The sequence below is a fragment of the Lygodium microphyllum genome, chromosome 16 (assembly GCF_053477565.2).
Source record: "Lygodium microphyllum isolate KBCC chromosome 16, Lygodium_microphyllum_v1.1.10, whole genome shotgun sequence".
NCBI classification, from domain to species: domain Eukaryota; kingdom Viridiplantae; phylum Streptophyta; class Polypodiopsida; order Schizaeales; family Lygodiaceae; genus Lygodium; species Lygodium microphyllum.
The window spans coordinates 107,392,944-107,405,244 of NC_141150.1; the positions used below are offsets into that span (position 1 = coordinate 107,392,944).

The following is a 12,301-nucleotide window of genomic DNA, read 5'->3' on the forward strand; positions in this document are numbered from 1 at the left end:
AAGCAAAAGAATGGGGATGAGGCTCCATCAAATGAAGACATTACAACTAATTTAGTTTGCTGAAATGTCAAGTTCAGCTGTAAAATCAGGAATTTCAAAAAATTTTAAGCCAATACTAAAGGGGAAAAGAGTGTTTCTCAAGAACTTGAGAGTTAAATGGCTGTTAATGTCAAAAATTTCTGAAATTTTCAGATTTCTAATCAGAAATTTCAGAGATCCTTAAGCTAATACTAAAGGGAAAATGAGTGTTTCTCAACAATTTGAGAGTTAAACGGCTGTTAATATCTGAAATTTCTAAAAATTTTAGAAATTTCAGACTTCAGTCCAAAACATTTGCAACAGTAATCAGCTACTCAGACTTGAGAGTCAAGACACGCAAGAAAGAGAGAGCAAGAGGGAGGGAGAGAGAGGGAAATGCAGTCTGAAATTTCAGACAGACAAAAACAGCACATGTAAAAGATGAGAGCGAGAGAGAGATAAAACAGTAAGAAAAAGCATTCAACTCCGGGGCAGTCAATATCGAGGCTGAAGGTTGAATCAACCTGTTGCACAGTCCACAAGCAGGTTTTCCATGTTTTGGGGCAAGGAGAAAACAAACAACAGCAAGTGACACCTTCCAAGGTGAAATTGTCAAGTGTTTTTTTATGTTATTTGCCAGGCAACAACCTTTTTGGCAAAATCATGATGTTTATTGCTTTTTCCAGTCTGTTTTTCCCCTCAAAAAGTATGTCAAGTATGAAATAGGATTTCATACTCCTGCTTTCATACATTTTCCACGTTTGATTGGGCAATCAAACGCATCTGATAAAAACTATGACAGGGAATGCCACCCTCTAACACAATTCCCTCTTTCCTCATGTAGGCACATCTTTTCCCATTGGGACAGCTGTGGTGGGCATCTGCCTCACTACCCCCAGCTACACGCACGCCATGACCTCTCAGACGCAAGGATTTCCATCCTTTGCTTATGGTGCGTCACCCCACTTTCCATGGGTCACTCCTAAGCAGGGCTTTCCATCCTCTGCTCCACATGTCTCTATCCCTCCACCATGGGGTACTCACGCAGCGACAATGCCCATGTCTAGTCATCCCATGCAAACATTTGGATCCACCATGCACACTTCTCATATGCCTGGTGGGCACTCTGGTACCCATTCCCAAGTGTACTCCATTCCACAACACTATCCGCCTTACCTAAGCACTACCACTCCTATTGCATTGGTCAAGAGTGCCTTCACGAATAAGACGCGTTTCAATGGGTCGAATTTCACCACTTGGTCGGTCAAGAATACCTTCACGAACACGACTCGTTTCAACGGGTCAAATTTCATCACTTGGTCGAACTATATGCAGCAAGTGCTTGAGTCTCAAGGTCTTTGGGACCTCAAGCCTATGCCTAACCCTCACCTAGCCCACCCTAATTACATCCGTCAATGGAGAGCTCGCAATGCGCAACCAATGTCGAGCTGATGCAAGGTTTGCTCCCCGAGTTTCACTCTCAGTTACAACACTCCCCTCTCGCATTGGAACGTTGGAGTCATCTCACCGACCACTATGTGGCTAGAGATCGTACTTGGCATATAAACATTGACTTTGAGCTTCAGAAGTTTTCCATTAAGGGGATGATTTGAAGTCAAGTTGGCCAAATATCCACAGCTACTAGTCGACTTTGCCACTACTAGCTCTCCAAAGTCAAATGACGATCGAGTCACGTTTTTCTTGAACAAATTGCCCAATAAATACTTCCATTTTATCCAGCACATTATCTCCCTATCTAGATTGCCAACCTTCTACAAGTTTGAGTGTTAGTTATTTCGTTATGCGAGGTTGCATGATCAAGTCCACAAGAAGTTCTCCACACACATTCATTCAGAGGGGTAAGGATTGGTTGCCTCTTCTTCGGGAGGGAAAACCAACAATGACAAGAACTCGTAAGATGCAAAGGCAAGCTAAAACAAGGATGACACCACTTCCTCCAACGGAAACAAAGAAACATGATCCCTTTGGCAGCAAATTCCTAAGAAAAATAGGTTTTGTACACATTGCTAGAGGTCAGGCCATGTGAATGAGGAGTGTCTTGCCAAGGCCCAAGGTCTTTCTCCTAGAAAACCACAACAAACTACTATGACTACACAATCTAGTGGGGCTACACCTCCTGCTACTACCCCATCTTCTCCTTCAAGCCCCACAGTTGCTAGACATGTGCCACACAGATAGCCTCAACAACCATCCTTCTCTACTCTTGAGTGGTTGACTGATTGGTCTACTAGCACTGATCCCATTGCACTTTATGCATCCACATCACATTTGCCTCCATCTAGGGCTACCTCGCCACCTTGTCAAGTGTTCCCCTGGCAACTACCTACTAGTGGGCCTATGCGATGGTGGCCATCCTCGTAGTTTTTTCTCATTGTCGGACTCTTAGGACTTTAGGCTATAGAGTAGGCCCATAGGAGTCTTTATCTTTTTCCCTTTCATTTTTTAGTCTTCCGCTGCATTTATGCACCCATGCACATTTGCATTATTGCACTTGTTCGTTCAATTAATTTTCCATTTTTGTTTTGTTTTTTTTTTTAAAGAGCATCTCACTACTGACCTCTGTGATTGTAGATCTTGATCTCTTTTGTAGAATTTGTTTTCAATGCAAGGCTGACATGCAGGTTCGTCTAGTCCTTCCTGAGTTGGAGACAAGAGATACACGCAATTCCTTTCATGGTTCCATCTACTTGGAGTTTTGCTCTTCTACCAGCATAGAGGCTTCTCCTCTCGAGACGGATGGTACAGTATCCCTCTTGATGCTATCGTGGCGCTAACTTCTATCTAGCTCTTCCAATTGGGATGCCTCTTCTCATCATGGTTCTTGGCACCACTGACATTTGGCTTCTCTTCCTCTTTTGGCATCGACATTCAAGGTTGAGAAGGGATTTCTACTTCTCTTGGTATTCTACAGGTTTCAACACTTGTTTTCGACATAGGCCTTTCCCCCTTGTTGTACTTTTACCCTTTCCATTGCATGATTTCATCATCTTTGTACTAGGGCACTTGGACAAGTAAACAATTTTCCCACAAGGGACATTGTCCAAGTGATACCTACTGCATTCTCATTTCACAGTATGTAGCATACTCTGTGTTCAGCACCACTAGATGGATCCTAAGCTATTTCCATCGGCAATTTATGCACCACACCACCATTACTTCATCACCATTCCCTCATCATCGACCTCCTTAAGTCGATGGGTCACTTGTCTATTTTGTGATGGGTTGGACCTAACCATCCCTTCTCATTCTCTTGTTTTCTCTTATTACTCAATCAACCACAAACCATCTCTCACTTAAACAATCAAAAACAAAAAACAAAAAATCAAAAAATCAATGTTCATTGTAGTTCCATCCGCCTTTGTAGAGCTTGCTTGGCCACTGGGCAACCAACGAGTACCCTTTGTCCAATACCTTGTCCTCTCTCAGGTGACTACTTGGACTCCCTTGGTAAGATAACCATCACCTCTGTAGTCTTGATAGGCCACTAGGTAGCCACTGTGCACCCTTTGTCCGATGCCCTAGCTGCTTTGGGTTGGGACGCCTTGGGCAAAATGGGTTGGCCTTCTTTTCTCACCCTCTTTTGGGCCTTTTGAAGGGGGGGGGGGATTTGGTTGTTAGAGCTAAGAAATGCATTCCATGTTGATTAGCTACTTAAACAGCCCCAAAACAAGCTTAATTTAATGAAAACTCTAAAATGCAACATCGTTCAAGAGAGTTCAGTGAAACCCTAATTTGGGAGGGTCCATCTTTATCTATAAATAGACACGCTGCCCCCATTCAACTCTATCCCTTTTTGTGCAGGTGTTTCACCCTTGAGTGCAGATTTCAGCCATCAGCCCCCACACACATGGTTGTCCAGCCCCATTGACTACTACCACATCTTCCTCTACATCTAGCATTCCTCCATTAACATTGGTGACAATTTATGGCCCTCTTTTGCTTGCTTTTGGAGCTGCCACATCTTGGCGACTGCATACACAGCTTTGCATCAGCCTTCCACAGCTTGTGACAATCTCTCCTCATCAAGCGGCTCCTCATTGGCTGCATTTACAGCCTTTGACTATCACTAGCCCTCTTCCACACTCCCTTTGCTTGCATTTAGGTGTTCGGCATTAGCTGACACTTGCATTTACAGCATCCTCTTCTTCCTACACTCCAATTGGTGGTCACAAACTTGGGATCCGTCTCTGATAGACATTGCTCTACCCTTGGGCACATTGTATACTCTTACATTCATTTACAGCATTCATTCACTTCAAAGTTTCTGTGTTTGAGTTTTGAGATTTGAGTTTTGTGTTTAGGGTTTGAGTTTTGCTTTCTATGTCTATGTTTGTCTCCTTGTGCTTCTATCGTGGTTATGCACTTTGTGTTTCCTCAGTGCAAACCCTAGTAGTGAGTCCACAATCCTCTTCACACAAACAATGGCATAAGCTTGTGAAGAATGAAAGTAGCAAGAAGATGAAGAACTTTCATAGTGATAGAGGAGGAGAGTTCACTTCCAATGAGTTTGTTGATTACTTGAAGAAGAATGGCATCAAGTGCCAACTCACAGCAGCCTATACACCTTAACAAAATGGTGTCATGGAGCGATGCAACCATACTATCATGGAGATAATATGGTGTTTGCTAAAGAGGAAAGGATTACAAACCTCTTTTTGGGATGTAGTCAACACAACACCATATATCCTCAACCAGAGCTACACTAAGGTGCTAAAGGAAAAAGCACCTCAAGAGGCCTACTTTGGTAAAAAAAAATCCCTCTAGTGCACATTCCAGAACATTTGGATTTGAGTATTATGTTCATTTTTAGGACCAAGCTAGAAGCCAAGAGAAAGAAGTGTATCTTTCTCGAGTAAGTGCCAACCATGATGTGGTGTTTGTCGCACTACCATATGCAGTAGAGAATGAAAAGGCCCCCTGTTTTATCACCGTCAAAAGAAGTCACCCTGGGTCTACACCAAATGCTGAAGATTCTCTAAAGGAGAAGGAGGATCTCTCAAACAATGAAGTTCCTCAACCACAACAGCCTACTTTAGTGCTACAAGGGAAGCCACTTCCCAAATGGGCAAAGCCGCTCTTTGATGGGAAGAATCCAACTCCTACAGTAGAGGAGGTCCCACTTGCTAATGGACTTTGAGGGTCAAAGAGAATAGAGAAGCAAAGAAGGGCTTTTAAACACATTGTCAATATGACCTTGTTGACTGAGATAATGCAAGTAAAGATAATCCAAAGTGGAAATCTGCCATGCAATCAAAGTATAACGTCATCAAAAATCAAATTTAGGACATAGAAAAGTAATTGATACAAAATGGGTTTGGAAGTCCAAGTAACAAATCTAGAAAAGTACAAAGCTCAATTTGTAGCTCAAGGCTACTTGCAAATAGAAGGCTTTGATTTTCAGAAAACATTTGCACCTGTAGCTAGGATGACCACTATTTGTGTGGTACTAGCCAATTCATAAGAATCTAGTCAATCTTTCAAATGGATGTAAAATCTATAGTCTTCAACGAATACCTCAAGGAGGAGATATATGGCGCCCAGCCACCAAGATTTAAGGTACCCCATCAAGAAAAATAAGGTTTGCATACTTAGAGAAGCATTGTATGGGTTAAAATAGGCCCCAAGGGCATGGTATCAAAGGATAGATGGATTTTTCAAAAGCATCGAGTTTACTAGATTGCTTTTGATGCTAACATGTATGTGTTTTAACAAGTTGGAATTTATGTAATCATTGTTTTGTACATAGATAACTTGCTCATCATGAGAGACCATGAGCATATGCTTCAAAAAACTAGGGAAATATTAGATTCTGCATTTAAAATGATTGACTTGAGGCTCATGTATTTCTGCTTGGCCCACACCAAGCATATAGAGATTTAGTATCACTATGGACAGGAGCTCATTGAGGATGGAGAAGTGGAGAAAGAACATAATAAAAAAAGGACAATGCGATGACATATTTACCAAGGCTTTTGGGAATGATCAACTAGCCAAGCTCCTCCATCAACTTGGTGTTGGACCAAACAAGCAGTTCACTTTCTAGTGGACATTGAGGAGGGTGTTGAAAGTTAGTCAAATGCCCACCTTTCAAGTCACCTACCTATGATCCAAGTGCCAAACGTTCTAAGTCTCCCAAATGAGGAGAAGCAATGATGGGCACTGGGCATTGGTAGGATTTTCAGTTTAGACATTGGAAGGGGTCTAACCTTGAAGACCAAATAGTTGTGAGATGGCCCATGTGGACTTGACCATTGGGTTCAGTGGGAAAGAGTTCATACCTTTTCCTCACCTACCATCCACTTTATAGATCCGCCTGCCACCCACTTTATGAATGTACCTACCATCCACTTTATGGATCCACCTTTCTCTCACCTATCATATTGACCTCTTTATGAGGTGGTTGTACATATAAATACAGCATAGCTATTGAGCATTTTGAAAGAGTTGTTACATACCTTCTACACTCACTGTTCTCCATCTAGCATGTATCTAAATCACCCTCAAAGCTCATAGGAGCGTACGGGTGGACAAAGCCTTCAACCATCAATTGTATCAGTTTGGTAAAAGAGAAAAATATTTTTTAAAATTGTCTCATATTCTCTCGTATGCTTGTGTTCATTGTTATCTTCCATCGTACTTTATATTTTTTAAGATTTATCTTTGGAGCACTCTTTAGCAAGTCCATGACAGTGCACGAGTTATGTTGCACTAGTGTTCACGAAAAACATTTGGTAGCATATACAAAGACGTTTAACTCAAAACTTTGGAGGGCTATTTGAATAAAATTATATTTGCCACTTTTCTAACTAAGAATTTTGTAAAAGTTTAACATATTATATAGCTTCATTTGTAAATTTTTTTTTTTTAATTTTCACAAATTGTTTCACGTTAAACCTTAGCTATTTGTGAGCATCGTGCTGGGGTTGAGTAAACACATTAGTAATCAAGCTTCTACTATGAGAAAAAATGAAATCAATTAATGTGTAAGTTTATGTACACATATTAATTAATTTAATTGGAATGAACCTTAATAAAAGTTTCACTTAATCTATTTAATTTGGGCATGGGCCAATGTTTTGGATTGGAACACCTAAATTTAAAGAATTAAAGGATTAAAGGCTAAATAGTGAAATTGCAATATTTAATTTGATTATTGTTGTGAAAAACAAATAAAATGCAAGAAAGGGTTGGAAAATGCCTATATGTGGTGTAAAATGCTGCAAAAGGAAAGGCACGAGATGCAGCTTTTCCTCAAGAAAAGGCCTTTATCAAGAGAGGCTATGGCTGCCTGGGAATCATATCATCTACGGCTTATTGCCCATTGGTTTACAATGGCTGATCCCAGATAGTGCATTATTCCAAAACCATACATGGCCAAAAGAAGCCACGAAGGCCAGCACATAACAACCACATCATCAATGAAATATGCCAATAAAATATGTCCTCCTCCGCCCTGAAATAGGCAACGGTTCAACAAAGATTCTATGCAGACATGCACACATGAATATACATACACATACAAACAAACATTCGGATACATATAAAGATATGACAATGAGACTATGGTTTCAAAGAATATCTTAGAAAAGCAGAGAACAACACAAAGATTTAGCACATAAGGAGAAGACATTACAGTGAAAAAGTATAGAAGTAAATGAAGAAAAAGGGATATTGGGTCTAGACCCTCCAAGAGAGAACGAGACTATCAGTGTTCAAAAGCTCCTTGCTTATACAGCTGTGAGCTTCCCTGGTCACTGCAGCTCTTCTATGGCTCCACAAATACAATACGTACAACAGAGCCGCATTAGAGAAGGGACTGAGTGGCACACCTGCACATACTTGAATCGACCGTCGTCGCGAAGGCAGCGTATTCGGTGGCGGAAGGCCATTAGAACTTCTTTAACATGGTCAAATGGAAGATCAGTGAGTTTGGTGTCGTGATCAGGCGTTTCGATAACCACCTCATGAGACCCAAAACCAGGCAAGCTGCGCGTGACAGAGCCGCCATGGGCGGAGACAGTCCCGAGCTCTGCTTCTGGAAAGACCGCGGGGTAGATGTTCTTCACGACGCGCACACGCCAATCGGGGGCGCTCACGGTGGTGCCAGCGCGGAAGGCGAAAAGCTCGGCGCCGGTCTCGTGCTCATGGTGCTTGCAGAAGGCGCAGGGGCCGGCTCCCTGAGGCCGGGTGGGGGGCTGGGATGGGTCCTTGAAGTCAGATGGGCGCTTGCTTCTGACAGAAGACAGGATTACCCATCTGCCAGAAATGGGATCCTTCCGAAACTCAGACATTGTAGAGATTCAATTCAGGCCAAGCGTCTTGTCTTGTTCTTTCCCTGCACAGGACCAACAATACCCTGCTCCCCACTCTTCCTGCTCCTGCTCCTCCTTCTCCTTATATGACGAGCATCACGAGCCCCCCCGGAAGACGAAGAGCACACATTAACTCGATTGTTTTTGCACCTTTGCATGTAAGCCATGAAAGCCCCAATCAGTGTAATCGCAGGCACTTCATGCTACGCACCACTAGAGGCAGTTCTCCCGTAGCCCCACCAAAAAGCGCGGTATTACAAAATGCAACCAGCTTCCTGCTCTAATAAGCCACCCTTCACGCACCAAGAGAGTTCATTCTCCACACATACTCTACATGTAGGCATCATATTTTGTTGTTGTGATAATTGTACTAAAAGACACTTTATGCACCGGAATTTGCGCTCTTTTCAAAATGTGAAAAATGTTTAATATTGCTATTAGAAATGTTTACAATGCATCCTTACGGTGGCTGCCACATGAAAACCCAAAACATAGGTGCCCAACACAAGATTACACTTTAGCCTTCTTGAGAAGGTGGTACTATACCTTGAAGACATGACCCTTCTTTCTAATCTTCCTTAGCAAACCAAGTACATCCCTAACTACACAAACAAAAAGAGGCTCAATCTTGAACCTAACGTTCTTATCCATAGCTACTCTATTTTTGTTATGCCAAATGGCTTTGATGACTAAGCCCTATTGATTCCAAAGCTTTAGAGTTTCATCATCAACCTTATCTCTACCCCTAGACAAGGTTGTTTTCTATTTTTTTGCAGTTGGTTGGACCCATTGATTCATCCTTCGCCAAATTGTTTGTGTTGTCACACAATGCCACGATGCATGAGGTATTGTCTCCTTAGCCTTAAGGCACATAGGAAACCAACAAGGAGACACCTTAGGAAATTTTCCTATTTGGGTTATTAGTGCTAAGTTTCTTATTGCACACCTTCCAAAGTATGGTGTTAAGCTTGTTGGAGGGAATATTCCTTCATACTTTTCCTATCCAACATCGCCACGCCTTCCAATGGTCCCTAAGAAAGATAGTTTTCCAAGATGCTTGAATTGCTAAGAAGTTGTCATTCTTCTCTAGCTCTCCGATGCTAAACCACATTGGACGCGTACAGGTTTCCTTCCCTACAGGGTATGAGATTATAACTCCCCTCTTCTTCCAAAAAAAACCCACTCCACCCAACTCCCCTACAACATGGCATATCCCTCTCTCCCCCTCCCAAGAAACCCCACCCCTTGCAACTTTCCTACAATAGGGTACATCTCCCTCCCCCCCCCCAAAAAAAAAAACCTGCTCCATGCAACTCCCTATGACATGGCATCCCTCCCTACGACACAGAATATGTAAGGTTTCATGTGTTTGCTGGGTTGCAGACACAAAAGGCATCCGAATGCAATTGGGTTGATGAGTATGAGAGTGTGGCTGTGCAAAAAATAGGTCAACCGTCACCAACATTGAGTAGACCACAAGAGTCTCCTAGTCATGGTTTTGTTAATAGACCTTGGAGTGGCAAATTGAGGCCACATGTTACTCCACCAAGTACATCACAAAAGTCAAGAGAAGTTGGGGAATCACTTATTGTAGGTTTGAGCTCATCCTCTTTTTATTTGGAAAGCACTTGTTTTTCTACCTTATCTTGCTTTGGAGCTAGCCTCGTCTTTTCTATCTCTTGCTTCTTGATTAGGTCCTCTCATACTTTGTTCACCTATGGCTACGTCTATGTTGGTTTAGGTTGCTCCATTTTTGTGGTTTTTTGGGGATAATCGTTAGCAAAGTGGCATGTTGCATGGCAAAGGTAAAGAGTGTGGAAAGAAAGATAACTTGACCTTGATGGTGAATCTCAATCATATAGGTTCAAAGAGCTCCAAAAACTCAATATGCTCTTATAGCAATCCCATAAAACACAAGCACGCTTCTCAGCATGCAGTACACCATGAGAAGGAGAATAAATATACAAAACATGGCCTAGTGCCTCTACTAATGCTAGAACTTCACCATCCATACAATCAAGAAAGCTAGGGAATCAAACCCAAACAGGACACTAATGTGCCAAGTTTTTGTGGAAGAAAATCGAAGTGTCCATGGCAAGATGTAAACATAGTTTCCTTTGTATCCCACTGAAGATCCTAGGATCCACTATCACTCGAAGCCCACCAAAGCAAAGAAAAACCCTTTACCAATGAAGTGATACTATTGCAATGTAGCTTTGGCTGAGTAGGTCACAAGAAACCATCGACCAAAATCACGGTATGCATCCTATAAAAAAGAAGAAGAGAACAATTATGCTAAAGTCGACATACCTTGGTTTAATTTATTGTAGGGAGAATGTGATTGGGCTATGAAAGAACTTCTATAGATCTTGGATGTAACATTTCCATATCTATGAGAGTGCCTTAAGTTCTCCCTAGGCCTCCTTCTTGATGTCTTCCATGTTGATGGCATCATTTGTGATAGCAAAGTAGTTTAACTCCATATAGTCTCCATTTCTTCCAACCTTGGCTAGATGGTCCTGTGACTCACCATCCTCATGCGACCATTTCATTAGAGATTTGGACTCAAGTTCGGGCCTTTTAGTTTTAAAGAGAGAAAGCCTCTCAACCAATGGGGTGAGAGTTACTATTATAATAAAATTAGGGTTTTCCAATTTTGAAGTCTTTTATCTTATATTTCAATATTTTTAAAATAAATTATTTTGAAGTGTTTGGAGCACAAATTCATGGAGACACAAAATATAAGAGGTATTGGCACAATTAAAGACACTATATGGAGATATTTCTTGTCAGTCATGCATACTCTTGTAGTCTCCTAGTCTTTTTCTTGAAATTCTTGAATAATGCACCCAAATGTATTCCCTCCATTGTAGCATTCCTCTCTTTTTTTCAAAAATCTCAAACATTTTAACAAAGTGCGTGTGCTCCCTTCATTTTTGAATAAAATTTGCGATTCTCTTTTTTCACTCAATGTCTTCTTTAGCTTCATCTTCTATTTCAATGGAAGCTTCATATCCTTGACATCATTTGTCTTCTATCAAAGTAATCACATACATATAACAATTTTGACCTTGACAATAATAGGTGAATTTCTACTACCATCTTTGTTGGTTCTTAGATTATGCTACAAACAAAAAAGAGAAGAAGATGCATAAATTAATTCATTAATACTTACAAGGGGCAAGTTAAGGATTTCAAGCTCGAAAGACCAATTTTTTTTTTTTAAAGGAGGTGTTTATATAACATGCATATATGTACTTAGAACTATGGTTATAGAACTGGTCCATTGGCATGCCATGCCATGGACCAAATTGTAAGTTTACTAAAATATTTCAATAGGCTTCAAAAATGGGCTTTATATTTAAGGAAATTGCTGAAGTTTGCCTATGTTTGTAGAATTATATCCATAAAAGCTCGATATATTGGTAACCTATTGAAAGCATGGTTGGAATCTTTGATGCATTTTATGGCTCTATTGGTGAGCAATTATACAAAGTGACCTCAAATAGGTTGTTGGCTGAGGAAGGTGTTTTCTTTTATGATAAAATTTTACAATGCACCATCAAGCATGATACGATACAGATCTCTCACGCCTCTTCCACTCCTAGATCTAAATAGTGCAAAATGGCCAATTCTAGACCCAAAAACATGTGAATCTTTAGATTAAAGATTTATGTAGATATTCAAAAGATATCAGCGACCTAATGTAGCGATCGAGAGATAAAGATCACAATTATACCATTACATGTTTTTGTGGACTTCTTTTATGATGAGGAAGTTTAGAAAACATCATCAATGTTCATATGTAAATCGGAGAAATGCATGGACTTCTTAGGTCAAAGTTGGGATACAAAAGAAATATACTGAATTATGTCTAAAGTACAATAGAAATCGATTGCCTATAAATATATGATTGCATTACAAAATCTTATTTTTTAACTTTCTACTAT

The 12,301-nt window shown here is 40.8% G+C and overlaps 1 protein-coding gene across 2 annotated transcripts in view; it reads right to left on the reverse strand.

The window, feature by feature from the left end:
• LOC148023211 (putative galactose-1-phosphate uridyltransferase) overlaps nucleotides 1-8,536 on the reverse strand; it is a 34,971-nt gene extending 26,435 nt beyond the window's left edge. Inside the window, exon 1 of one of the 2 annotated variants that reach the window (XM_087696208.1) lies at nucleotides 7,869-8,536. In XM_087696208.1, the coding sequence (XP_087552334.1) occupies nucleotides 7,869-8,330 (462 nt within the window). In that variant the 5' untranslated portion in view covers nucleotides 8,331-8,536. The remainder of the gene's footprint in view (nucleotides 1-7,868) is intronic. The other variant, XM_087696207.1, reaches the window with a different exon arrangement.
• Between the last annotated feature and the right edge of the window lie 3,765 nt (nucleotides 8,537-12,301).